At 45.2% G+C, this 27,663-nt stretch overlaps 2 protein-coding genes across 2 annotated transcripts; one reads left to right on the top strand and one right to left on the bottom strand.

Annotated features, from left to right (window-relative positions):
• The first annotated feature begins 5,165 nt into the window (after positions 1–5,165).
• Positions 5,166–7,042, top strand: ankrd63 (ankyrin repeat domain 63). Its single transcript, XM_030116678.1, has one exon. The coding sequence runs from the start codon at positions 5,281–5,283 to the stop codon at positions 6,883–6,885; it is 1,605 nt and encodes a 534-aa protein (XP_029972538.1). The 5' UTR covers positions 5,166–5,280; the 3' UTR covers positions 6,886–7,042.
• Positions 7,043–7,358: 316 nt separating this feature from the next.
• Positions 7,359–25,939, bottom strand: pak6 (p21 (RAC1) activated kinase 6). Its single transcript, XM_030116622.1, has 9 exons — positions 25,468–25,939; positions 16,383–16,630; positions 14,033–14,707; positions 12,959–13,492; positions 11,870–12,003; positions 10,067–10,193; positions 9,838–9,963; positions 9,607–9,741; positions 7,359–8,922 (listed from the first exon to the last, which is right to left on the bottom strand). Exons 2-9 carry the CDS (start codon positions 16,584–16,586, stop codon positions 8,755–8,757), a joined length of 2,103 nt encoding a protein of 700 aa, XP_029972482.1. The 5' UTR covers positions 16,587–16,630; positions 25,468–25,939; the 3' UTR covers positions 7,359–8,754.
• Between the last annotated feature and the right edge of the window lie 1,724 nt (positions 25,940–27,663).

Here is a 27,663-nt window from a genome sequence, read left to right as displayed (position 1 = left end):
AAATCTTGCTCCTCCTGGAGAAACTAACGGATCCAAGCAGGAAATGTCCCCCGACCCATTCAGATAATCAGCACCAGCCAAACGTCTTGTGGCCAACCCAATAAGTCAAGTACAGCTCGGGGCATGCCAGTGAGATTGCATGCCGTTTGGGCAGATCAAATCTATTTCTGGAGATGAACGATCATCTGAAAGGGCTGACGATGTCTGAGACCACTCGAACCAGAGCGTCTCGTCGGCAGCGCTGTGAATTAGTTTGATGGCATGACTAACCGGTTCACGCGGCTCCCCTACAAGCACCTTCAAATAAATTTAATAGGCTAACTGATTACTGTTTTATAATGATTTTCTAAATTTAGATGTGCCTGGGACTATTTCTGCCTGTTCCAGGTGAAAGAAGATCAATGTTGAAGGTATCACTTATCGTGACTGAAAATCAGTGGTCTTGTCTTGAACAGTGAGTGGGGGCTTTGACCACAGACAGCCTGATAACATTTATGACGGCTGCAGAAAAAGGGTCTTTAAGGAGGTCAAAATATCCCCATTCCGTCGTGTTTTTAATTGAAATTCCTTGCAAATGCTTAGTACAATTTCCAAGAACTTCTTTAAATGTTCTAACCTGTGTTAACACTGTGATGTAGGGTTTTCTTGCTAAAAAAAAAAATCATACAGAGAGTCTTGTTTGATAAGGTAGTTTCAAGAGTTCAGATAAAGCACAACTTGGCATTGGATGAACGCCATCCCGAGTGTGAAGCATGGGGGTGGCAGCATCATGCTGTGTGGATGCTTTTCTTCAGGAGGGGACAGGCTGTCAGTTTTCAGACTCGCTGGCGCTCCAAGCATCAAAATGGAAAGACTGTCCTTCGGTAATCCATTTTGGATGTTGCCACAACAGATCATCTGCTTCCATCTCACACGGTCCCATTTTTTCTACTCCAACCTCACAGCGAACTCATAATTATAATCTGTTAAAAAGTCCTGTCTAACACATGTGGCCTTTGCTATTTGTATGGTGGTTTCGTAAAAAAAAGTCCAATTAATGTGAGATAGTGAAGGCATTTTGATTCCAAAGACAATGACGACCGTTTCAACAAACACGCAGTACATGCAGTCATACTGGATCCCAAGGGCATCCTTCAGAGCCCGGAGTCTTTATTTTTCAGCACAGTCATAAACGTCGTTTTCAACATTTCCTCATTAACATGGCCTTGAGCTTCACTTCTTTACGTAACGCATTTTAATTAATTGAGCTATCGGTGCAATGCATTCTTGCTACAAAGCTACGAATTCATTACATATCTTTGAAATTCTAAATGCACTCAGATTCACTTCAAGGTGAACAAATCCAATCCTATTCAATCCAGCACAACAGGACTGCCATGAATCTGTTTGTGATGAGATGATCTACAATCACTTAAATGTTTTTCAACAGTTTTTCTCTGCATTTGATGTTGATGTATGTTTGTATGTTTGATGTATGAACAGATTTGTGCAGTATATCCATCCATTCATCCATGAGATGGCCAAACCCCTTCAGCTGGATCATTTAAATATGGAGGAGCAGGTGATCCACTTTAAGGTTGACCGTCTCACATTGAGGTGCAGTCTACTAGAGGGCTGCACATTCAAATGCGACATTATGCGAACACACTGTTAAAGCCGATCTGCTACCGCTGCACACTGAGGATCGTGTCTGACAGAAGTGCAAAAAGAAAATTGCATGCTCCAGACAATGCAATAACCTGGAGTTTATGCTACTAAAGAATGCTTCTGGGTTCATTTGCAACATGCAGCTTAGCTTACCAGCTACTTCTGAAAATGCTTGCATTGCTTGCATCTATTTTCACCACATATGATGAAAAGGTGGAGCAAACTGGCTCTGCTTTAAACCGACGTGCTGCTGCTTTTGTGATGTGATGAATTTCTATAACTGGCTCACTGCGACTGTTTTTTTGTTAACTTTAAGGTCAGTTATTTTGTTTGATGTGATTCAAATTTGGACTTTTTTCCTCCCAATTTTTTTTTTTTTTTTTTTTTTTTTTTTAAATTTTGCTGTACCATTACGATCTGTTTAATCATTGTTGAGCCAGTCACTAAAATGTGACCTCAGAAAACCACGTTTCCATCCGATTATCTTCGCGTTAACAGGGTCTTCAGCTTGTAAAACCCTCTTTTGGATACTTCTGTTTGCATCATATGTCTCATAGTGGTCTTCTCAGTAAATCAACTGCAAAATGTATTCAAACTGGAAGTGCAATTAATTCCTATAAGCATTCAGCATTTTTCACGTTGTAAATCAGGCACCTTGATAAGTCTGTACAGCTGCTTGTTCAACTCTCTCAATATTTCCTGCTATCGCCAATGAATTAGAAGCAGCATATCAAACAGTTCCAATTTTATCTGATTTGCAGTGTTGCTATTGAAAGCAAAAATGCAATTCAGGCTATAATGTCTGCTGGCATCAACTGTCACATTTATGGACGTTATAGTACAGTGTAGATTAAAATATTTATCTATTGTTTTCATCAGAACAAACTTCCAGTTTGCTCTTGGTTCATTATCCAGATGTGCTAAATTAAGGAATTCTCCCAGAGCTTCCAGGCCTGGCTCACCGTCTTGTTAATTTGCACACATCGCTTTGAGCATCATTCACCCGGCGGTCCTATATCTGGCTGCATTTCAGGTTCATCATTTAAATATTTGATCTGAACAAAGGTGCAAGGAGAAAATCACAAATTACTGCGACAAAATTCTATTTTTTGTGTACTACTATATTATTTTATTCAAGTCAAGACAAAGTGAAGTGTGTGTTGATGAATTTCAGCCATATTTAAATGACTCTCAGTGTTACACCAAGTACCTGCTGAGGGTTTGATGAAGCCGGACGGTGGTGAAAACCAGGTAACGCTTCCTTCACCTCTGCTCTTTGGCACTCTTCTGGACCTGCTGAGATTTTTATTAGAAATTAAAATTAAATCTGGATCTCAGGGAAGAGAATTAGCTATGTGAAAGATCCTCCTCACAAACCTTTACAAAAAAAAAAAAAAAAAAAAAAAAACAACTGCTGGAGAAATAGTAAGATATATTACTAAAAGCAAACTGGAGTATAAGAGTGAGAAAAAATGAATTGCTAAGCATGTTGAACCTGACTGTTATATAAAGTTGCAGTTAAAAATGATACCACATTTGATAAATACTAGAAAATGGTATAATTTCATAAAAAGAACAGTTTTCAGTCCAAATTGGAATGATTTACCATCGGGCCGGTGGGGGTTTAGTTTTATATATTCGTAACTTATTTTTTGTTCATTTTTATTATACATAAAAACAGCATCAACATTTGATGAAATTAACCTGCATAACCAACATAATGACAGAGATATGTTAAATATGATAACAGCATCATCACTTTTTGAAAGATTGAATTCACATGAAAAACACACAACTAAACATCTAAACAGCTTCAAGTCCAGAAGATTTGTCCAGTATGTGTGAAGCTCACCACCAAACCACCATCCTGGAAGAATCTGGTTAGGTTATTGATTGCACAAAAATATAAAAAGCAAGCAGTTACATTTTTTTACAAGTATGCCTACAAAATTGTGGATACTCTGGATCATACCGACATTTTTTGGGGATATATCTAATATTTGGATATTACCTCTCCAGCAGGTTGTTGGTCCTATACCTTTTGAAATCACAGAAGGAATTGTCCAGAATTACTAATATCTGATGAAAATTTTGTATACTGTATAAACTGTATGAACGGAAGGCATATCTGAAACGGGTCTGACTTATATACATACTGTATGTTTGTAGGTGAACATAGTCTTTTTGGTTTTCTTACACAAACTAAAGTGAAGGAAAAAATCAGATTTCATGCTGATTGCATGACTTCCAAAAACGGTCTCCGTCATCCAGGACTGTGTGTATTTCAGCACTTGACAGTGAAGATACGCGACATCAACAAGGAGTGATTTACTCAAACAGGTCAAAATATCGCCAGTGCATCACGACTTGACTTCCGACGAACTGATGTGACTTCAGCTGAACGTAATGAGTGAATCAGTCATTAGAGTGACCCACACAGTGCTGGCAGCTCAGATAATGTGTCACAGCAATGCAAGCGTGTGCACATTATGAGGAACCTAAGAGAGACAATTAAAGCTAGCTTTTCAAGTAACTTATTTTCAGACAAGCAGCTCCACTACTTTTGAAAGAGGTGGAAATTGTTTTCAAGTATAAATTAACAGGAATTTTTCAACTTCTGGTTTCACTCAGAAAAGCATAATCAATCAAAAACATGCAGACATTCTCATGCAAATAAAGATCTTTTTCATAAATCTGTGAAAATCAGTGGATTATTTGAGTCAACGCAGTATCGCCACATGAACTGTGGGCTTTTTTTTTAATATAAAAAAAATCCTTTTCTTTTTCAATTCAACAAGGCTTTTGCTGCCTTTTTGTGGAGTTCATTCGATTTGCTATTTCCCATGACATAAAAAAGACCTTCAAGCAAAGTCATTATTATAAAACCTTGCAAAAGTCGGAGCACAATAGAGTAGCCTAATTCAAACTTGTTGCTCTTGAGGTGATGAAAAAAAAACCCTGCAAACATCAACACAGATTGAATAGATGGATGCAGGATTCAAAATACAATTTTGAAAGAAATAAAAAAAAAAGCAAATGTTTTGCTTTGCTAACTCGGTGCAACGAAAACTCTTCAAACCCGACTTCAGTCTTCCCTCAAACCTTTAGCAGATTACTGGGAGCAAAGTGGTCTTGAGTGGAAGTAGGACACAATGTAGCACCCTATTCAAAGATTTCAAAAAATAATTATATGTGTCCTTCTGTATTTGACTATTCTGGAAGCAGCAAGAATTTGTTAATTGAGTTAATCTGTACTGAAGCAAAGAGAAAATGGTGCATGCACGTTAACCTCACAGACCTCACATGAAAAACATTGGCCATGTTTTTCTCCTTGAGTAATTATTCTGTTCAAATAGCATATATTTCTCTCCAGGCAGAGAGTGCTTGGGCTGAATGGATGCTGCCACTGCATAATGGTCCTCAGACGTTTGTTTCCTAGGCAACGTGGGGAGGGCATGTGGAGAGGGAGGTATAAAAACACTGGCAGCTCCTCTCTCAGTCTTACTCCGAGGTAAATACACTCAGTGTCAACACAGAGAGCCCAGAAGAACTTGCTACACACTTTCTCTCTGTATTTGCCACCTTCTTTCACATTTAGCTTCAAGGCTCAGCTTCACAAAGAGCTGTCCAAGAATGATGCGACCGAAAGACTTACGCCAGGGCTCTGGCACCAAGACCTTTCTGGACGCCATGCACGGCGGTAAAGTCCACCTTGCGCGCTTCATCCTGGACGCCTTAGACGGGCGGATCATCAACTCCAAGACGGAAAACAGCCGCACCCCCCTGATGTACGCCGTCTGCCTGCCAGACTCTGGAACCAGGGCCAAGTTCACCCGGCTGCTGCTCGAGAAGGGAGCGGACGTCAACTGCCAGGATGAGGACGGCCGCACGGCGCTGAGCCATGCCTGCGAGTTGGGTCACCTGGACGTGGTCAAACTTCTGGTGCAGTTCAACGCCGACCCCGACATCTCCGATGCCTGGGGTAACAGCTCTCTCATGTATGCCGCCTTTTCCGGGCACAGCCAGGTCGTAGAGTTCCTGGTCAGGGCTTTCAAAAGACTGGGACTGAGGTTAGACAGGACCAACAACGCCGGCCACTCGGCCATCGAGGTGGCCAACTTCTTTGGGCACAGCCACTGCGTCCAGATTCTGAACTTTCCGTGCAGGAGGAGCGTCGGTGCCGACGATCCACTTGTTGATGCGGGCAGCACCGTTGAGGGAGAGTGTCGCCTCCCCAACAAGCTGCCCAGGCATGTTATCGAGAGGTTTTCCAAGCAGTTAAATAATGAAGACCAACTGCCAGGGGTGTTTCAAAGGCAGCTGAAGATCGGGGACAGCAGCAGACTGTTGAGCCATTTCCGATGTCCCAGGAGCCAGTCTCAAGACGACAACCATCGCCACAGCTGGGCTCTGCCGCCTCAGCTGGAGAAAAACCAGAGTGAGGAGGATCACAGCGTTCTCTTCTCTGCCAAACAACTGCAAAACTGCCAGCTTAGAGATCTGAAGGGGGCTAAAACACTTAACTCCGTACTTGAGCCAAGCCAGAAAGATGTCAGCCGAGGCACAAGACTCCCACAGCAGACCCCGGAGAGTTTCCCTCTGTGGGGAAAGGCGAAGTCATTTAACCTGGACATTCTGAGCAGCCGAAAGCAGTCCTATCAGGGTGAAATGCGTGACATAAACCTGTCGGCCAGCAAATTAAAGAGAGCCTCTCTACAGGATGAGAGATGCTTGATAGACAAGATAGAATGTCAGGGAAATGCTCGGGGCCTGACGAACGACGCTGACAAAATTGTCACAATGCCAAAGCCTCTTTTAAGCGGCAAGACTCTGCCCGTGCGACCGCTCAAGGAGGATGTCAAATCACGGAGTGAAGAGACTAATGACACGGCTCCATCGGGCCGGAGAGAGAAGAGGGGGAGCTTCGGCCCCACGGCGAGGCACAACAAACTCCTCTTTGCCAGGGGGGAGATGGATTCGGGCAAAGTCCCCGGCCGTACCCCCGGATTCATGGGCCTCGGGACCAGGCTGCTGCGTCGATTCACAGCGCCGGAGTTCATGAGGATGGTGATAGACTGCTCGTCCAGCTCGTCGAGCGGCAGAGGTCGCATGTCCCGCTCGGAGACCTTCCCCCTCTCGCACACACACCAGCAGGTCAACAGCCAGCCGAGCGTCGACAGCATCAGCGGCGTGAAGTGCGAGTTTGAAAGCTGCTCTTCTCAGTCGACCCTCGATTAGAATAACGGCGGCGGCGCGCAGCAGACACAGCAGTAGGTGATTTTTTAACAGCTCTTGAAATGACATTACCGTCTAAGTGCTTTGCAATAAAGCCTGTATATTTATAGAAGTGACAATCTTTTGCTTTCATTGCATTTACATGTTTTTCAGTCTGTAATAAAAAAAGAGAAAAATTGACATCTAATTGTATCTTTGCAAAAGGCTTCACACAATTTTATGATATGTTTGAAATTGTTTATAATTAAGCATAATATCATTGTGAGAACTACTGAAAATTAACATTTTGTTTCATATGTATAGGATCTATTTGGTATTGCTTCGGTGTTTCTAATAAAATGTGTATTTTGCTTAAAGATACCAGTGACTGTGCACTGTATGATTCATGCCAAATACCTAATAAAAATTTCAAAACAACCCCTCTTTGTGCATGGGTACCTGTGCAAGTGTGCAGCAAGGATGGAGAGAATCCCGATTCGGTATGCATTATTTATTCATTTGTACAAAATTAAAATGAGTAATTCTCTTTTTCATGAGTGATCTCACACAGAAATAGAAATACATGAAACATGTCAACATGTGTCCGTGTCCGATTACAAAGACTATGTGCAAAGTGTTTCTCAGCAGGCGGACGTCCTGCAGCATCACATGCCAGGCCTGTGTGCTTTATCTAGGCAAACAAATGCAAATACAGTCGCACAGATCGCCTCTCAGAGCGACACACACGCACACACACACACACACACACACACACACACACACACACACACTCACACTCGCACACCTCGTGATTTTTTTTTTTTTTTAAAAAGTCTGTCACAATACAAAGGGGGCTGTATCAGAAGCAAACAGTGAGACGTCGCCTCGCACACACTCGCTCTCTCGCGCGCACACACGCATACAACTATATACACACATTTCATCAAAGAAAAGTAACATTTCAAATTGTTTCCATATAATTTACTGCAGTGAATCAGCAGTTATGAGGAACTATTCATTGTTTTTATTTACATTATTAAATTATTTATCTGCTTATGTTTCAAGTCCATACCTAACAATGAAACCTTATTTGTAACTTCACATCATACAAACAATCCACAACACCTTTTTGGAAATAAAGAATAAATATGAAAAAGATATATATGGTATTGGTGGTTTTTCCAATAGCCCAATAGTAGCAGCTGGGCTTTCATCTACCCATTTATTATGCTAATAAAGGAGAATTGTCTTTCACATCCCAGTTTGGTACATATTCAAGCATTCACATCAGGCCAGGTGTGCCTCCATTTGGCCATGCAAAGAGTGTGTATCGACCAGGTTTTTGTCCACTTTTCACAGAGTGAGAGTGTGCAAGAGGTAACTTGACCCTGGCTCAATAATGTCACAATGAGCGTCTGAGGTTCGAGTCTGATACCAGATTCACAGGCTTCACACAGCCAGCCATAAAGCCCACTATGAAAACTATAAAGGATTTTTTTTTTTTTGTCTGATACATACTTGAATTATTGACTCCTACTATCAGTTTGATATGCACCATGTTGTGCTGAGTTGAATCCCATTGAATATTTCAGGAAGCCAATCAATATTTGGATTGAGTCGAGAGGTGAGGAGCTGCATGCTGCCTGGAACTCACTCCTAAAGTGCTTCTCTCATGCCCGAGACCATGCGGTGTCTGTTTACCGAACTCGCCTCCCGCCACCCGCACACCGACGGCAGCAAAAAAATGCCGCCTGCGTTTGCGTCGCTTGGGAGCCGATGAGCCCCCGGTTGGCTTGCTTGCTAGAGGTGCCGGACCCCTGCGCGAGTCCTCTTCGAGGCCCGGAGCGGTCAGACAGGAGGGCGGGCTCTTGGGGAACCGGAACCACGGCGGGGTCAGCAGCGGGACATGCGCTTGCGGTACTGCTCCACCAGCGGGACCAGGCACTGAGGTGAACCGCTCTGCAGCAGGAAGGGGTGCTCCAGCAGGTCGGTGGCGCTGGCCCGCTCCAGGGGGTCCCGGGTCAGCATGCGGTCCAGGAAGTCTTTCAGAACTGGTGAGACCTAGAACAAATGGTGACAACTTACACACCCAATTCCAAAATGGCTGAAAATCTGTGTTAAATGTAATTGAAGTAAAACCAGAATATAATAAATAGTAGATACAAACATAAATTGAATTTGATTGCATCAATCTATTTCTTCTTTTTAAGCCTGGTAGATGTTTAGCACAAATAAAGAACTGGAGAAGCATTTGACAACTAAATAGGTCAATTCTCAACAGGTCAATAACTTGGTATTAAAGGAGAATATCACAGTCTCTCAGATGTAAGAAAATTTCAGAAAAATATTCCTCAATGTTTATCTGTGAAGACCCTGTGGTGTCATGGTCAAGTGATCCATTTGTCTGCGATCAAAACAGAGAGACAACTAGACAAGGTTGAAGGTCAAACTTGGATGTACGGCAATAACAATAGGCGTGAGTCTCTACAGGAAATCTGTGCTGTTTTGTTGGGAAATAATTCAAAAATTTCAATTATTTTTTCAAGTCTGAACACATTAACCTGCAGGCAAAAGAGTAGAGCGGCGTTCCTGCTTGTTATCAGCAGACAGTTCAGAAGCCTGCATCCCTGATTGTATCAGGCAGTATTGTTTCCAATGGTGAGAGCAGAAAGACAACAATCACGCTAAAATGAAGAGAGAAAATTGGAGGTTGTGTTAAGCCGGCGTTGAGGTGGATTCTCATACCTGGCTGACATTTCGTACACTCGGAGCGGGCTCATCCCTGAGCCTCTTCATCGCCGCTACTGGGGTTTCGCTGAAGTATGGCGGCTCTCCGTCCACCATCTCCACCACCATGATCCCCATCGACCACACATCCACCTGTTACACAGATTGACACTGTTGGCTCCGGCCCGCCCCGGCAGCGACCTGCGGCGCTGCTCGGTGGGAATGAGAGCGGAGTGTGTTCCTCCTCACCTCGGTGCCATATGGCGATTTGGAAATGACCTCGGGAGCCATCCAGTAAGGCGTCCCCACCAGTGACTTCCTCTTAGGGATGTCCTTACTGATCTGAGCACAGAAGCCAAAGTCTGACAGTTTTACCTGTTTGGGGGGAAAAAAAAAAAAAAAAAAAAAGCAAAACGTCAAAGTAATTTACACTCAAGACAGGAAAAAAGAATATTGATGAAAAGAGTGTGTGTCGTACCCTCCCGTCCAGTGTGAGCAGAATGGAGTCGCTCTTGATGTCTCTGTGGATGACTCCCTGTGAGTGGAGATAGGCCAGGGCCTGCAGAACAGCTTCACACACTGTAGCAATCTGCTCCTCGCTCAGCCTGCAGGACACACACACACACACACAGGTTTACACATATGTGTGCAGGCTTCACATGAGCACTTCACACACACCCATTACGAGCTGCAGCAGATCAACAGCTCCAAAAAAAAAATCGAACATTTCACGAATCACTGCGCATTAAAGCTAAATGATAAGGAGTTCAAGGTTCACAACAACAACTCCCACACGGCAGAGTGACAAACAAAGCACGCTCGATCCTCCGCAGCGGTAATGCGACTTTGATATTTTACAAGGGAACATAAACGTTTAGGAGACGGGAGGGGCGAATGAAGGTCAGGTGGCCGATGAAAAACAGCGGTAAAGGTAAAAACGACGCTCCCACACATGAGTGATGTGTGGGAAAAGGGCCTGTACTAAACTACATCAGCTCAGGAAAGCTTTCACATAATTTAGGGACAGTTGGGGTGGAAAGTGATGAAACTGCCCTCTGACGCCTCCGTTTTAAAGCTCGCATGACCTTTTCCTTTTCTTCTTTCAGTTCGTACATTTATTTCTTCACCTTTTTGGCTGAGTTGATTCTTTCTCTGTTAAAATGGGCTGAATATGACTTCTTAACATTTCGCTGCCAACTATAATACGAGGTTGGACGTGTCTCTTAAGCCGCACTCTTCTTTTTAGCAATGTCAATCGTCACATTTTGACAGTGAAAAACATACAGAATTAGCCTCAAAGTGAAATCACGGACACAATAAGTCTCGGCCGACACTTTTTTTCTCACATTAATTTCTTTTCATAATACAGTGGAGCGTTGGCAACATCACAAAATGATCGATGTTGCTTAGAAATATTGGCAAATAGGTGGGGACGCAGACTCTCACTCACGACTCTCTGCTGGACACCACTGCATGAGCTCAGGGACACTTCTATAAATCACTGCCTGGGGACACAGTTCACGGTGAGAACCGCAAATCCAAGTTAGAGCTGTATTGTGCAAACAGTTACTTTTTTCCTTTTACATCTTAAACCCTGCCACTGTATAAGATAAAATATATATTATTTGCATTTAATTATGTAGTTAAATGCAAATAATATATATTTTATCTTTACATAAAGTGTTACGCCAGACTGCTGTGGTAACTTACACAAAATGAAAAGGCCCTCTCATTTGATTGTCATGTCTCTACTCAGATTACTTTATTCATTGACAAACAGTAGCTGGGACAGCTGGCTCATTTTATATGTCATCTGGCTCGGGGGAAATTATTATTTTTTTTCTTTTTTATCCCTGAAAGTCAAGTGATCTAACCCAGAGGTCGTGCTATGGAGATCCAGCCAACCATCTGTTAATATAAAACACAATGACAGCTCAAAACAAACACACCCTGACTGAATCCTGCTCTGCGCCGCAGGTCGATATGTTTCCCTCTTTTTTGATGTATGCGCTATTGAACACCATTGGGGAGTCAAATTACCACCCAAGCTTGACAGTTCCCGTGGTGTGTAAACTTGTACAAACACAATTATCTTACTGGATTGCTATTGGTCCCCAGAGGAAAGCTGCAGAAGAGAGACTGGCTGTCAGTCCTTAAACTGCTGATCACCAGTCGATACCACACTACCCCCTTGTGGTTGGTTTAGTTATTTAAAAAAAAAAAAATGACAGAAATGACAAGAGGCTGCACCAAAGAGGCTTTCTCTGGGTGGACGTGGTACCTGGTTTCAGACACGATGTTGGTGAGTGCTCCACCCTGCAGGTACTCCATGATGACCCAGAGCTCCTCCTCCACCAGGGCAGACTTAAACATCTCCACCACGTTCCTGTGCTGATAGTCCCTCATGATGACCACCTGCGAAGGCAAAACAAAGGATTTCCTTTAGTCTCATCGCTGTTAGAGATACAATAACGAACAATCAGGATGGATTTTAATTTTATATCGTTGACTGTACACTGATCAGGCCATTCAACCTTCAGGAATTAAAGGAAAAGTTGCTTAGATGTTAATCCAGAAACACAACAGAGGTCTGGAGACGTTCGTGCCTCTGAAAATCAGCATTCTGGCAAGAAGAGGGCAAGCCACAACCACACACACTATAAATGTCTTGATTTGTGTACAAAAATAACTCAAAAAGTTATTGCTTAGAATGAGTGATGTTTCAAATCATAGAAACCTGCAAAGTATTAATCATTTAAACATCATGATCAAACATGTGCAAACCCTCAGGCTTCTTTTTTTCTACATGCCATTCTTATTAACCCACTTTTTTCACATTAATCATCTGATCACAGAGTGTTTTTCTATTTCAGCTCAGTTCATCTTTACTATGCTCTCTTTTCTTTAGCTTCTTTTCTGCATTACACAGCTTTTCATTAATTATTGAGTAATATGACAAACTGTGTTCACAGTCAGTGATTTCTTAAGTCTTCCTGAACCAATCCAGTACAGGAACATGTCTCCTCTGCCACATGGACTGAATCAGCAGTTATTATAGAGCAATCCTCAAAGTCTTCACAACCTCACATTTAGCTCTTTAAAATGTTATTGACCTCTTTCAAATTAATTGAAGTGGATGCAAAATGCTTCTCCAGCTGATTTAACAAGTGATATTCACTATTTGTGACGTGAAGTTGTTGTCAAATTCAAGCATGAGAGAAAGATAACATCAAATGGTAAAATCTTGCATTTAACATGTTGAAATGTCCCATACTCCATTCTTTTTTAATGTTAATCAGTTTCCTCTCTTTCATTAAATTTGGACAGAGATTTAAAAAAATGTGAAACTCATGAGTGAGAATTTTTGCACCTCGTTGAAGAGCAGCTCTCGTCTCTGCTGCCGCCGAAGGTCCATCATCTTCACCGCCACCTGCCGGCCGCTGTGCTTCTCCGTAGCGATGCACACCACCCCCGTGGAGCCCTCCCCGATCTTCACAAAGTTCTCCAGGTAGGACCGGGGGTCGCCCTTGTCCACCACCATCTGCAGGGCCGCTTTGAACTGCTCGTGCGTCACCTTGGGCGGGTCGGGAGGCGGTCTGGGCGAAGGATGCTGCGGGGGCCTGAAGGCCGGGGAGCAGGTGCCGGGCGGACTGGTGGCCAGCGAGCCCGTCGGGGAGGGCCGGGGCTGGGAAGGACTGTCCTGCCGAGGGTAGGGGGGGTTGGGGCATCCGGAGTGTCTGAGGAAGGGGTCCGGTCCGCTGGGCCTCAGCCCCATGTTGGGAGACAGGCCCAGGGTGTAGCTGGCCGAGGATCGCACGGTCCGCTGGGGTCTGATTCCCCCGACGAGAGGACTGCTGGTGCCAGTGGGCAGGAACCCAGAGTGGTACCTCACTGTCGAGTCTGCCTGCATGATAACAGAAATAGAGTGAGGTGAATTAGGAGGGAGCTGAGAGGGAATTGGCCACCTGCCTGAGGTTCATGACCCACTTTGGAAGTGAATGTAAATCAAGTTGGTCACATTCACTCTGCATCCACTTCACCTGATGTGACCCATGTAAAGATGCTGCTACACAGCCTCAAGTGTCCCACTGAGAACTTGGCAAACACACCATCCTTTAACATTTACAACCTCCGAGGCACTTTAAGCCCACAATTCATCTTTAACTGCTGGAAATAAATAAAAAAAACTCAAACCCAGAACTTTAATCACCTTTAGTGTGAAGCCAATCAATATGTTGCCTCTCCAAATTCCACTAGCTAAGCATTTATATGACCGCTGATGATTTCCTGACGAAAAGGTAGTTAATGCATTCAGAGGGATGGAAAAAAACCTGTGCTAATAATATAATGTACACGGCATCAACAGAGACATGCATATATTATGAATGTATGAATAATGCATTATTAGTGTTCTGGAATATTGCAGATATGTGCAAAGTCTTACTTTGAGGTCATATGAAGAGAAGGGCCTCCCGGGGCTGTTCTGAGGGTGCACGTACATCGGCACGCTGGGCCGGAGCTCCGTGGTAACTGTTCCTTGATCGCTGTGGGGCTGCTGCACAGCCACGTTCGGACTGTAAAAACAGGCTACGGGTCTCTGGTTAGGCGGCATCCCCCGGGGCAGCTGGAAGTCCCTCTTCCAGATCACTCTTTCCTGAGGACTCCCCAAATCGCCCGTCATGTAGGTCCCGTGACTCGGCGGCTGGACGTTCTGGAACGGAGGGGGCTGCGGGGGTCCTTCCAGGCAGGTGACTCCAACCTCATAGGTGGACTTGGCCTTTGGTAGGATCCCGTTGGGCTGCAGAGTGATGCTCTTCTTCATGCCCAGGTACGGGGTGTTGGTCTCGCTGTGGATGTTCCTGGCCTTCTCCCGCCACTGATCCATACCCGCGTCTTCGTCGTCGTCGTCATCGTCGTCGTCGTCCTGCGTCAGGCCCTCGTACTGGTACGCGTCCCCCTCGTTCACCTCCCCCAGCCGGCCCAGGGACTGGGCCCGCTTCCTGGCCGAGGGGCTGCTCTTCCGCAGGGAGTTGGAGCTGGTCACAGACAGGCGGCTCATGTCGTTGATCATGGCCGCGATGTAGTCTCCGTGGCCGACCATGCTCCCACGCACGATGGTCTGGAAAAGGGAAGAGGCGTTTGTCACACTCGGCACGCCGCGGTTTACACCGCTGAGAGATTTTAGACTAAAGGAATAATGAGGGTGACATAATCATTGCTCAGAGGTGAGTTAAATTTAGACTCGGGAATCTGAAAAGGACATCTTTGTCATTCTTCAAAGACAGCCACTTTAAATCATTTCCCTTGAGGCTTACTACCACAATAAACCGACAAATCCACCAGGCACATGTTTTAAGAGACACACTACAAAGGAAGAGCAAAAACTACTGTTTCCAGATACTGTAAAACAAATAATCAGAGGTTGAATTACTGAATTATCAACACTCACAATGCTAAAATTAAATACTTTCAAAGTCATACTTAACAGTTTTAGTTTTAAGCACATAATTTCATGGTTTTTTTTTTATATAATATTGAACTTTACTTGTTATTGAATACTTTAAGTATTGTAGTTGCTCAGTAGTGGCACTGGTTTACAGATTCCCGTTGCTCTTTTCACCTCAGCAGACAGCAGCTCTCATCACCGTTTCAATGGTATGCAGAGTTAGCAGGTTTAAAAAAAAAAAAAGCAGAGAGGCCCGGACATGTCCCGACATCGACTGATCTGGTGTTTGCCAGAATAGTGTTAGTCTAAGTATGAAGGTGGTTTATTAATCCGTCCCAGGGTGGAGTCGTGTTCGGTTCACAGTCAGTCAGCAGCCTCTCCTGTTTCTCTGGCTCGGTGCCATTCCATCTGCACGGAGGGGGTAGAGGTCAGGCCACATGTCACCGACTGTCGCACCTCTCCGAGGAGAGATAATGGCCAGAGATAATGGCAGTGAGTGGCCAAATATTGTTTTTCTGGCGAATGCAGCGATGCCAGTTTGAAATGACTCTGTGCTTTTCGCAGACATTAAATCTTCCTCCTTAGATATGTGCCGCGCTCTCTGTTCGGTTTTTATTGTTGTTTTGGATCGTCTGCTTTCCGAGGTAACATAAAACTCGTATTGGGCTCATATTGACGACGCCGTTAAAACTATAACTCTGACGTAAATGCTGACAGGACGCTTCTAATTTTGCACGATTGCGTCACAAAGTTAATGAAACTGTGTTTTCTGTTTTATTTTTTTTCATCCAGGAGGGCCATAAAAAGCAGCGAAGTGTAGAATTCCTGAGATTTGCAGCCTTTATCACTCACTCGCGTTTCCTATTGCTGTACCTGCACTTTTTATCCCTTCGACTTGACATCTGCAGGAAGGCACCACAGACTGTTATTAATTGCCGGCGTGGTGTAATAAATCTTGCGGCCCCTGCGAGTATTCGACGCCGTACAGTCAGTGTATACAGCAGGGTCATTAGCCTGGACTCATGATAGATAAGAAAGTGAAAAGATAGGGATGGGAGCCGTTGTCGTTGGAGGATTATGGCAGTTTATGAGACAGCAGAATCCCTTTGCAGAGCTGAAAAAGTCTGCTTTAATCATAGAGCTGGCAGATTATCTTCATGCATGAATGTGAGATTAAACTTTTAGAATGTTCTTATTGCTGGATAAGAACATCAAGTGACATTTGTAAAAGCATCCATCACTGAGGGAGAAAACACACAGAAAGGCCTGGCCAGTGACTGAACCCATGACCTTCTTACTGATGAGGCCAGAGAGCTAACCACTACCGCACCGCACCATGATCCGGTACCTTCTTTGGCCTCAGCTCCACCTCTGTGATCCTGGAAGGGTCCACCATGGGCTTGGGCCTCCGCAGGTTCTCGATCAGGCTCTGCCATTGCGTCGGCAGGCCGATGAAGCAGCCGCGCTTGGCGTCGAACGACGTGTGGACGCGATGCTCGAAGTTCTTGGGCGTCGATATCTCAGGCCTCTTCTTTTTCTTTTTGCGAAACATCCTCAAGTCCAGCAAGGCGACAGCCTGCCCGCTTCAAAATGTGCCTGAAGAGGGGAAGAAAAAAATATGTTGAACTTTAAATAAACTGTGGCGCATGTTCGAGTAACAACAGTGACATTTGGATATAAGCAAATCTCTGAGGCCACAGCGATCAAAAGGATGGTGTCATTCACAGACGACTGTCCTCTTTCTGGCCTGGCATATTCAAATAAAATCCCCTAACAGATGATCCGTCCACGTGGGAGAAAATATTGAAACATGGATGCCCCGCGTCGCCCTGCTGGCTGTCACAAGCACGCGCCGCCGAGGGGAGCTTCAAGGAGAGCAGATGCAGTCGTAAGCACATGTGCATTGAAGAATATCTGGTCAATTAGGGCTTATTCATTCTCTGTGCCCTTTTTTGCTGATGGGCTGTCCGGCACCCACAGGCTTTCAGCGCATTAGCGGGACGAGTACAACACACAAACACACACAAACATACAAACACAAAATAAACCACGGCAGGCTATCCTTCATAACCCCTCTATAACTCTTTCATATCCCATCCTAATTAGCAGCTTGCGTGCCCTTGGACGCAGCGAGGGCAACCACTTAATCTTTGGACGGATGGTCCTGCATTTGGCAACTCGTGAGCCCCGCTCCGCTGTACGTTCAGCTTTATTTTTCATTCAAGCGGAGGGAAATAATTAAATACATTACGTCTCATTTCCTCAGCTGCACAGCTGTACTGAGAGATAATCACTCACGTTTAAGTCTCATGATTGGTATTAATGCTGTTTTATGTCGCTCGCAGCACGAAGGACGTCCTGACGAGCCACACGGGCGGATTCCCATGCCAGTTCGCCACTTCTGGCTTCAGACTGAAATAAAATGATGAACGGTTCGCTGAGGCCAGTTCATGATTATTTTGCTGACTTAATAATATTTTTATGGTTCAAAGAGAATAAATTATTAAGCTTCTCTTATTCTTCATCCGGGTAAAGTCCCACGTGAACTTTTCTCCCTGGTTTATGACCAATTACCTGCAAAACTAATGTATATACTTATCAAAAAATGTGTAATTGCGATTACTGAAGCTCGTACTTGAATAGAGTCACTAGTTACTTTTACACAAAGTAGTGGAGCTTCCTGTCAAAAATAGGTATTCAGTAGAAAAAAAACAAGTCCGTTCTTGTTGAGTTGTTGCTCAATAGTGTGCACACAGTCGTATTACTGTGACGCATGAGCTGGGCTATTAGCACGGTCTGCGAGCTAATGACTGATTCACTCATTAGGTTCCGTCTATTTGAGTTAATCAGTCATTATTAAAGTCTGGTCTTATGCTCGTTTCCACTGCAAGCACTCCCATTTTCAGCTGTCATGCAAAACGGGGCATAACGCTGTTCTTGAAATAAATCGTTATAATGAATGGATGATGGAGGGAAGAAGCAGCAACAAAAAGGCAGCAGGCAGATTTATAGAGGTAAAACCAGTGGGAGAGAGACAGAGACAGCAGCTCCACGATGGTTTTCATACACAACTACAGTAGAGACTTCATGCTGGTGTATCAGTGTTATTGACTGGAAACCTGTCCAGGGTGTATCCTGCCCTCAGCTCGGGCAGCTGGGATCGGCTCCAGCATTCCTCCACCCTGAACAGGAGGATAGAGTGATATAGAAGATGAATGGATGGATGGATGAAGTCAATGTTTTGATAGCTCACCTCCTCCACAAGTTTTATTATCCAAAAAAACAAATGTAAATATCGTTCATTCCAACACATTGACTCACTAAAATAAAACATTTCACTTTGTAGACGTCATAAAAGCAACATGAACATGCCGGCGTTGTCATTGTGAGTGTTTCAGGAGGCCGACTTGACCACGAGGCACGTTTGTGTCCATGTAGAGCCTTAACAGAACCCCTGTTTGTTCTACTGTAGCCCTGAATTATATGGCCAACGCAGAGGCCTGCAAGGTGCCCTGAGAATTACAGATACGATCTCCCATCATGCACTGTGAAATGGTGGGAGCTGAGGAAATGAGTTTTGCAGCCCTCCACAGCCCAGCAGGCGATCACGCTGGCAGCCTCTCCTCTCTCCACCTCCGCCCTCAGAGCAGCACGGCTCTAATCGGCATCAACGACGCCTGTTATGAGATGTTGTATTGGTGGCTAACCCGCGCCGCTCGCCCTGCCGCATCACTGGAGGGTAAAAGGAGGTCAAGCCCGCTGGTCACATCAGCTAAGCCCGCCTCATTATAAGAAGGTAGGGTCAGGATGAGAGAGAGAGAGAGAGAGAGAGAGAGAGAGAGAATTGAGGGTGGAGGGGGAGGAACACAGCTTGGGAAGATGTGTCACCCTGCAAGGATAATTCAATCATAAGGCTAATATGCTAAGTGTTGCATAAACGTATCACTCTCTGCTCTCCCTATGTACATAATGTGGCGCTGAGAAGGACTTTAATTCTATCTGACAGGGACATTATGGTGTGAGGGCTCTTAGGAGGTGGGGAGAGAAGAGTTGGGGCTGAGATTAGAGTCAGATCTGGATATATTCTTGGGACAGAGACCTAGTTTCCTTTCTACAAACACAGAAAGGCTTTTAACCACCAATTGTGTCTCCTTTCTCTAAATAACAAATGCCCGAAAAAAGCAAGAGGCAAAACAGAGGATCGCGATCTCCTGTTATTTTCCACTGTCTGCTTGAGTATCTGTTCGGGATGCAGATGTTGGCATTGCCTGAACAAACATTTACACATTTACACCCATGTATTCTTTCACGAGCGGATCGATCAATATTTGCTCATGAGCAAAATGCAAACTGCCACAGTCGTCCGATGGCAGCAATTATACCGACACAAGTAGGGCAGTCGGTTTTTGGTGCTTCGAGTTCCATCAGTTCAATGCAACAGAGAACATATCGCAATATTTATTATTCATTCTTGATCGCTGGAGAGACTCTGGCTATACTACAGAGAAGTGGAAACACACGTACACCCTCGCGCACGCACGGTTTGTTCAGTCATGCCTGTGCAAAATGATTTAATAAGTTGATGTACTTATTGATTCACAAGCTTTAATCACATGCAACTGGCCTCACACTGACCCCTCCGACTCTGCCAAGCTTATGACTGTCTTGATAACAATATGCTATTGATTTCTGAGTCAGTCCCACTGATCGGTACGCAGAGCTGAACTTGCACAGCGCAGCGCCCCATCTTGCTTTCTGGTCACATCCTGGAAAACTGTAGGGACTTGACCCTATGCCTCAGTGGCTTGTCTTGAATCTATCAAAGTGGTGAGGCAAAACTCAGCCAGCCGCTGTCAGGGATATGGAGAGCCAGGAAGGATGAGGTCACTCTAAAAAATGTGCGACATTAGGTATTTCCATCGCTTCCACTTGGCACGGGAGCAACCAAATGCACAGCTCCAAATGCGTGACCTAAAAACTACACATGGAATCAACGGCGGGCTGTTTGCAACACGGGGAAATCGCATAAATAGACCTTATTTCCCACTTCATCCCGTTTCAGGCTGAACTAAATATGAAATCAAAGGCTTACCCCTGACCGGACGGAGCTGCTTCACCTGGCAGAGTGGCTCGGCCTCTCATGCCACGCAGAAAGTCCACCTGGCAATCCATACGTTCCCCACAGACAACATGACAAAGGAGAAGTGGGTACGCTCGCCTTCCTCTCATGTTCAAATCACCCCCGAGCGGGAGTTGTGGTTGAGTGGGAGGGGATCGGGAGATAAGAGAGATATTGGATTTGCTGGATGTTAGTGCTCCCAGCTCTGTTGAATGATTTTTTTTTTTTCCCTATTTGCCCTGATTTCTGCTTCTATCTCTTCGCTGGCATGCATGCAGAAATGTAGTGAGTGCGCAGGTGACTGCGCTCGCAGGATTAGCATGGTTTTCAGTCTTTCGCTGATCTAATTTTAGGACACATCAACTCCCCCCCCCCCCCTGCACCAGACGCATGTTTATTCTGTACAGGATTCACGTCAAATAGTGAGGTGAGGGTGGGAGACGATGGGGAAGAAGTAATCCTCTTTTTGTGTTTGTCGATGCATGTATAAGCATAATCCAGCTATACCGAATTACAGGAGGCCTGCGTCTACTTCGCAGTGACATAGATAACATCACGGTCCAAACTGCTGTTTTTGGACTCTGCAGTGCAGCGTGGAGGGCTTAGAGATTGCTCTTCTATCAGCTTCATTATGATGACCGTTTTGCCCTTTGAGTGTAATGAGACTGCCTCTCAAGAGGGGGGGAGAGGTGGGTGGCGGTTAAGTGTGTGTGTGTATGTGTGTGTGAGTGGCGAGTCTTTGGTGGTCATCGCTTTCTTGCGCTTTGTAAAACACACACACACACGCACAGTGCGATGGCATGAAAAAGGTAGGAGACGGAAGACGTGACCGGACAGTCCGATCGCAGTGTTTATGATTTAAGTTGATGTCTGCTCTCTCTTTGAAGTCACCTCTGCAGACGCGGAGGGATCGTCAGCAGGAGATGACGTGTGACGTAATAAGCCACGTTCAACGACATGGAATAACACGACGCCGCCATGCATATTTCATGCTACTGGTCTGACACATCATGCGCGACAAAGCGCTGGAAATATAAGGAGTGTTGGAGAGTCGCACGCAGCGACTTCTTAACGGCGCCGCGGTGCACAGACGTGGCTTTTTCTGTTTGCCTCCAAAGTTCAGCACTTTAAATCAAGACAAATACATTCTTCAGCAAACATCTTGGGTCACGGTGAATCTCCTGTTTTATTTCCCACATCAGAACTGATCTTGTTAAATAAACTGAAAAAAAAAAGTTTTATATCTACTCTGAACTATTGTGAGGAAAACGATGTTATCGATAATACGTTTGTCATACATGACAACAGCAAACAAGCTGCTGTCTCTCCCCGTCTTGCTCCCAGTGTTATCTTTGTCAGAGATTTCATCCAGTTTGTGTTTCATCTTACTTCTTTCCTTTGAGAACAGCTGCTATGCCAGATTCTACATGGCTGCTGAAAATGCATCTTCTTTGAGAGAGCATGAAAATAACAACATTTAACAATGAGAAACTCCTAAACTTCCAATTAACACGTTATGGAAAGGCTACAAAATAATATTAAAGTACGTTATTAAACCCTCACAATATGTGAATGAGAGAGGTTTTAAAAAGTAATGTACTTTTCCAGGTGTAAAGTGACTGTTTATATCCAGTAGCACCACTGCTTCGACAGAAGTGACTACTTGTAATCAAGTACTAACTTTCATTAATGTGAACAACACTAGCGCTATCTGGATGAATAAGGTAAAAAGAGCTATTCACAAATATGTGAGATGAAGGAGGAAAAAAGAAAAGTGCAGCTCTAGATGCACTCTGGTGTTTTTTATCCTAAGTGGTCAAAAAACTACTTGGATGCGGCTGTTTCTCTGATAAAAGCTCCACTCAGGGGTAAACGCACTCTTTCGTGCAGACCCAAGGGCATGTGAGTTGAACGTTATGGACTAGTTTTAGTACATACTTTCAACAGCAGCTTATGGAGAAGATTTTAGCTTGAAGAAGTGGAAATATTGGTGAAAATGTGGTAATACTGTAACAATACTGAAAGGAAAAAAAAAACATATCAACTCTCTGCATTTACATTTCTGCTTTTAAAATTAACATGAAGCGGGGATGACCCATATTCACACAGACAGTTCATTGATAGTGACACATCTCGGGTTATTTCAAATGTCACATAACTCGGAGCGATGCGTCATGTGTAAGGCTTCACTCAAACGTCTCTATCAAGTCAGAAATGGTACAAGTCACGGGGCATCGCATTTCTGAGAGAGTCTACTATCAGAAAGCTTGTCTGTCATTTTCTCATGCATTGAATGAGCAGGAAAAAGTCAGAGGAAGGGAGGCTCATGGTAAAATACACTGCCTGGGTTCAACAATGCGGGTTGTCAGTCCTTCAAGGGCAGACGTCTGTGCAGGAGTGTCCGTCCTGTGTTAATATTGACAGGAGGAAACAAGAAATGAGAGGTCATGACAGGAGGCGTGAGAGTGGGGGAGGAAAGACACGTCTGGACCTTCAGCTGTCGCGACATAAAAGGAGCAGGTGAAGAAATGAAGACAAAAATATATACATTTTTCAGGCAGTTTTTCGAAATCCAAGTTTTGCCTCATTTAGGGACACAGTGATGCTGAAAGTGGCCCGATAAGCCCTGAAGATGTAACCTCTTTTCTCCATCATCTCAGGCAGCTTTTCTTTTTTTTTTTCTGCAGTAAACAACCCACAGTAAAGGGGATTTCAGGACAGGCCAGTTGCATCACCACAGCGCATACATCATTCTGTCGTCTGACATAATGGCACTGATTCTCCCGGATGAGAAAATGGACAAGAAAACGAGTTTGTTCTGCCCTGCAGCCAGGAGTGTGGACATCGGTGTGCAGTAAAAGCTATCGTCTCTGTCTACTCCAAACACCTCAATACAATGACATTGTAAAAGCGGCACTTTAAAAGTCTCTGGGTTTTTATTGGATGCTGACACATCACTAGAAAAATGCAAAGTTAATTCGGGAAGTATGGTTCTGCATGCGGCGTATATGTATACTGAGAGCTGGAGTCAGGAGACTAAGGAAATGCAGCACTGACCAACACTCTGTTTAATTAAAGATCCTCTTGGCTCTCGCAAGTGCTTTGAACAATTTGACGCTACCCTGATAGGAACGTATGATCAGCCCTGGACCAATGATACGAGCCCAACTCTTCTCTCCTGGGTCTAATTTATTGATGCTCTGGGACTCGGTGCAAGCTTTACAGTACGCGCATGTGCTTATGAAAGCTTTGATTTATAATTTTTTCAGCCAAGGCCTCAGCGTGTCGCTCCAAGGGACAAAGCATTGGGCCATTTTTAACCTTGGATTCCTTTATGGTATCAATCTGCACCAACTCCGCTGCCCTCCTGTGTCACCCAGCATGGGTGCTGTTTCAGACCCAGGGAGGGAACTCATGTCATGGTGTCCCAGTTTGGACTCGGAGGCTTTTTTAATCCTTGGCGCTTGACGTCTCGTGGCTTGCGGCGATGCTAAGCTGGTAATGCACGCCGCCCCTTCACTTGGGCTGACGTGAACGTGACACAAACGCTCCCAAAAACAGACGGGAGGGTGTCAGCAGTGCAAGATGAAACACCGACACCTGTGTGCTGTGTTTTTATGTATGTGTGCACATGAGGGCCCCCTATCATACCCTGCTTCATGGCCCTGAGTCTGAGTTGCTTCTGCTTCTTCTCTGTGAGTCTGTATAAGCTTGGGAGTCTCCAGAAGATGCCGGAGTGCACAATTCACCCGGGACGAAGCAGATGTCCAGCTGCGAATGCGTGTGTGCACGCACCGGAGAGACCTTCCCCGCCACCTCCTCTCGCCTTTTGCTGCTCTTTGAATATCAATGAGTAACCTGAGACACAAACACGTGGCTGTTCTCGCAGAGGCTCAGTTACACCGTCATCCTTTTTGGGAAAAATATGCTCAAATATAAGCTAAAACTCGCAGACTGCAGATCCTACTGGAAACTGCTGGGCGTCCGTGACTCAGCTGGTGGAGCGTGTCGACGCTCAATCCCATGGTTGATGGTTTGATCACCAATCCCACCCGAAATGTCCTTGAGCAATACACCGAATCTCAAGTTTCTCCCAGTGGTGTTTGAAGACGCCGCGGGACAGCTGTCACCGCTGACGTGTGATGGTGTGAGTGAATAAGCGAACGTGACTGATCATGTAAAGCACGTTCAGACGGCTGACCTGGTAACGTGCGCCGTCCGGATCGGGAAGAGTCTGTTTACCGTTCAGTCAGTGCATGAGTCTGTTTGACTCCGGAGTGAATCACACGGATGTTGACGAAAAATGACGGCACATGCGGTCACAAATCTCACTGAGTCAAGAATAGTTTTTACAAGCAAGTACATGAATGTTGCAATGCTCTCAGTAATGACTGCAACCAAAGAAACTCCACGCTTTGGCTGATTTCTACTGCGAACTTACTATTTGATAAACCAGACAAGCAGAGATGCTGCAAACCTTTACAGAGCTGACTGGATTACTTGAGTCTTAATGGCTTAGATCCAGAGTCAAACAGCACCGTTCAAACATTTCCTCCCACATTTATGCAAGATCTGGCACAACAGGTTTTCTAAATGTTAGGACAATATGTCACACGCCAATCCTTCTCCCGGGCTTGTTTTCCCACCACATCCCTCCACTGAAGTTTGTATGTACAGTAAAGGCACGAGTCCTCATGCACTGGTATGACCGAAGAAATCACCTGAGAGCTCAGTCTACACACACACACACACACACACACACACATGCAGAGCGGTAAAAACAGGAAGCGTCTGTCCCCAGTGGCCATAGTATCGGCGGAGTCTGGATTTGTCAAGTGTGATCCACGTCGTGTGAGACCTCATTTCAGGAAGTGATGTCCCCTTTCCCTTGGAGGTTGAGGACAGCAGCGGCCGAGACGGAGGGAGGAAAAAGGAAGTGAAGGGGGGGCGCGGGGGGGTTTGAGGAGGAGGGGTGAGCAGAAGGTGAATTAAGGCTCTTGGTTTGAGATGCAGTCCAGCACGAAACGATTCCAGCGAACCCCTTTCAGGCTTCTCTCTTTCTCCCCCACATCTGCACCTGGCTGCACTGCATTCTGCTCACAGCATCTCTGCTTCCTCCCTCCACCACAGCTGATGCCTACCGATGGCACACCACACACTCGCCTGCTCTTTATCAATGACGTTAAGCTGCTTTTCCCTTTTTTCACCCCCCCTCCTCCTTCGCCCCGCTGTAAGAGGAGGGAAACAGAGGCTCTGGAGGGATAAACCAACGTTAGAGGAGAAGAAAAAAAAAAATTCAGTCATTCCCCCTTACCTTGCTGTCCAGTGAAGAGGAGAACCTCTCTCCTCCAGGAAGGATTGGAAGCGAGAGTGTGTGCACATACACACTCACATGCACTATTATTCACACACTCATGCGCTCACACGCAGACATACACGCCGGAGCCTCTCTCCACACGCAGCGGCGAGGATGACTGGATCTCAGGCGAGAGCACACTGCAGGCTGCCGCTTGCCTGGGAAAGCCTGATGCGTTCCTCCCTCCAGGCAGGAGCACACACTGCCATCTCAAAGGCTCTTTGTTGGGGCTGATTCATCCCCGGCTCCGCCGCTGAGTGCTGGTCCGTGCGCCGGTGCCTGCTCCCGGGGACACGGACGGGCCGTACAAAGGAGGGACAAAGCCATGAAAAGGAACGGCAGCATCCAGGAGGAGAGAATATCACGGCCCCATATAGCTCCTTCCATCCATCCCCCCTCCTTCTCTCCCTCTCCTTCGCTGTCTTTCGCTCTCTTACAGACACGCTCTCCCTCCCGCCTCCCTCTCTCTCTCTCTCTCTCTCTCCCTCTCTCTTTATCACTTCCCTCCTTCGCTGCCTCCTCCCACTCCCTCATTGGGCTGCAAAAGAACTGATAGCAATGTGTGTGTGTGTGTGTGTGTGTGTGTGTGTGTGTGTGTGTGTGTGTGTGTAAGCCGGTTTCCAGTGACTGTAAGGAGAGGAGAGCTCCTCTACAACTCATCACCTGGGATACCTTTCATTCACCCCTCCACCTCGCCCTCCCCGCTGTCTCCTTTACACGTAACGTGACATGAGAGCGAGAGGCTGCCGTGTTCCCCTGCTGCTGCTGTTCAGGGAAACGCATTATCCACGGAGCCGCGGGGTCAGGCATGGCACAAGGTGTTGTGACGAGGGGTTGTGTGTGTGGGGCTCTTTCTGAGAAGGCCGCAATCCTCATCCTTCGCAATCTTCTCTTGAGTCCAGCGTGACCCAAAAATCTCTGTGGATCAAGCCGCAAGACGCTGTAGTTTACAGATCAGCGTTGCTATTTAAGTGAAGCGTTCCCTTCTCTTTTCACCACAATCATTTCCTGAATAATTTATAAAGCAGCTAAGACTAGACACAAAGCAGGAAAATGTATTAGGGTCAAGTCAGAAAGAAACTGCCTGCAAGACTGAACCGGATTCAGGGCATATGTGTAATACATGGCATTTTGATATGGGAGCAGTTTGCAAAGGCGCCATAACAAGCTTAAATAATGATGTTCCCTCTTACGCATCAAAAAGGCCCAAGTCAACCAATCTGCATAACAATGACGGGTTCGCTGGGTGGGGGCACGGCACACACGACCCGCCCCCTCCATCACTCCTCTTTGTCAGCATTACTGTCACAGATATTTATTGCTGTGACTCGCAGGACTCATCCTCCGTATTTCTTTGGAGTTCAAAAGCAATAAAACAGTCTGGTGAAAGTTGCATTTATCGACGCAAAATATAGCGGTTATCAAGAAAAATCAGTTGTGTTTGCAGAGCCTGGGCATTTAATCTGCACGGCCCGAACGAACGAGCCGCTGCTCGGAAAAGTCAATTATTGAACGAAGTCAGCATGTTTTCATTAGTTCATTGAATCAGTCTGGTTTCAACAAGATGATGAACTTAGCTTGTTTCATTTTACTTTTTTTTTTTTTTTTTTCAGGGAGCACGCGTCTTGTGCCTGTATAAAATAAATCTTTGTAGATGAGATAAAGTCATACGAAACTGTTTATCGATTACTTATAGTTTGTGTCGATTTTAGGATGTCACAAAACAAAAAAAGGATTGATTACTTTTAGTTTTATGCAAATGATTGGTGAGTTTCATTCAGGAAAGGACTGCAATCTGAGTCTCTATTTAGATGACCAAACAAAGCTGGTGATGTATGATAAAGGGGGTGGGGGTGGGGGTGGGTGGGGGCTTACAATGACAATACCAGTCTAAGACCGCAGCATCATTAAAATGAAAGCCCAGGAGATCCCTAAATGATACTGCCCTGATTGTTTGCATTGCAATTCACTGCATTGTTTAGGATGAATGTGTCAGGATTACACCGCCGACTTAGGGTTCGGCCTGCAAAGCCACGGCAAATGTAATTTCTTGTCACAATCCACTGACATTTCCAGATGACCTATAAAGCCATTTTAATTCTGCAAGGGTGAGACAACTACGGCAGAAATCTGGGCAAAGCTCGCATCATTCAG

This window comes from Salarias fasciatus, chromosome 19 (assembly GCF_902148845.1).
Source record: "Salarias fasciatus chromosome 19, fSalaFa1.1, whole genome shotgun sequence".
Lineage (NCBI taxonomy): Eukaryota > Metazoa > Chordata > Actinopteri > Blenniiformes > Blenniidae > Salarias > Salarias fasciatus.
This window is presented reverse-complemented; position numbering and strand designations above follow the sequence as displayed.

Coding starts and splice junctions, on each gene's coding strand:
- ankrd63 (XM_030116678.1), top strand. CDS start 5,281: ATGATGCGACCGAAAGACTTACGCCAGGGCTCTGGCACCAAGACCTTT.
- pak6 (XM_030116622.1), bottom strand. CDS start 16,586: ATGTTTCGCAAAAAGAAAAAGAAGAGGCCTGAGATATCGACGCCCAAG. Junction 10,194..11,869: donor AACATCGTGTCTGAAACCAG/GTACCACGTCCA, acceptor TGTGTCCTGCAG/GCTGAGCGAGGAGCAGATTG. Junction 8,923..9,606: donor GTGTACGAAATGTCAGCCAG/GTATGAGAATCC, acceptor CATTTGTTCTAG/GTCTCACCAGTTCTGAAAGA.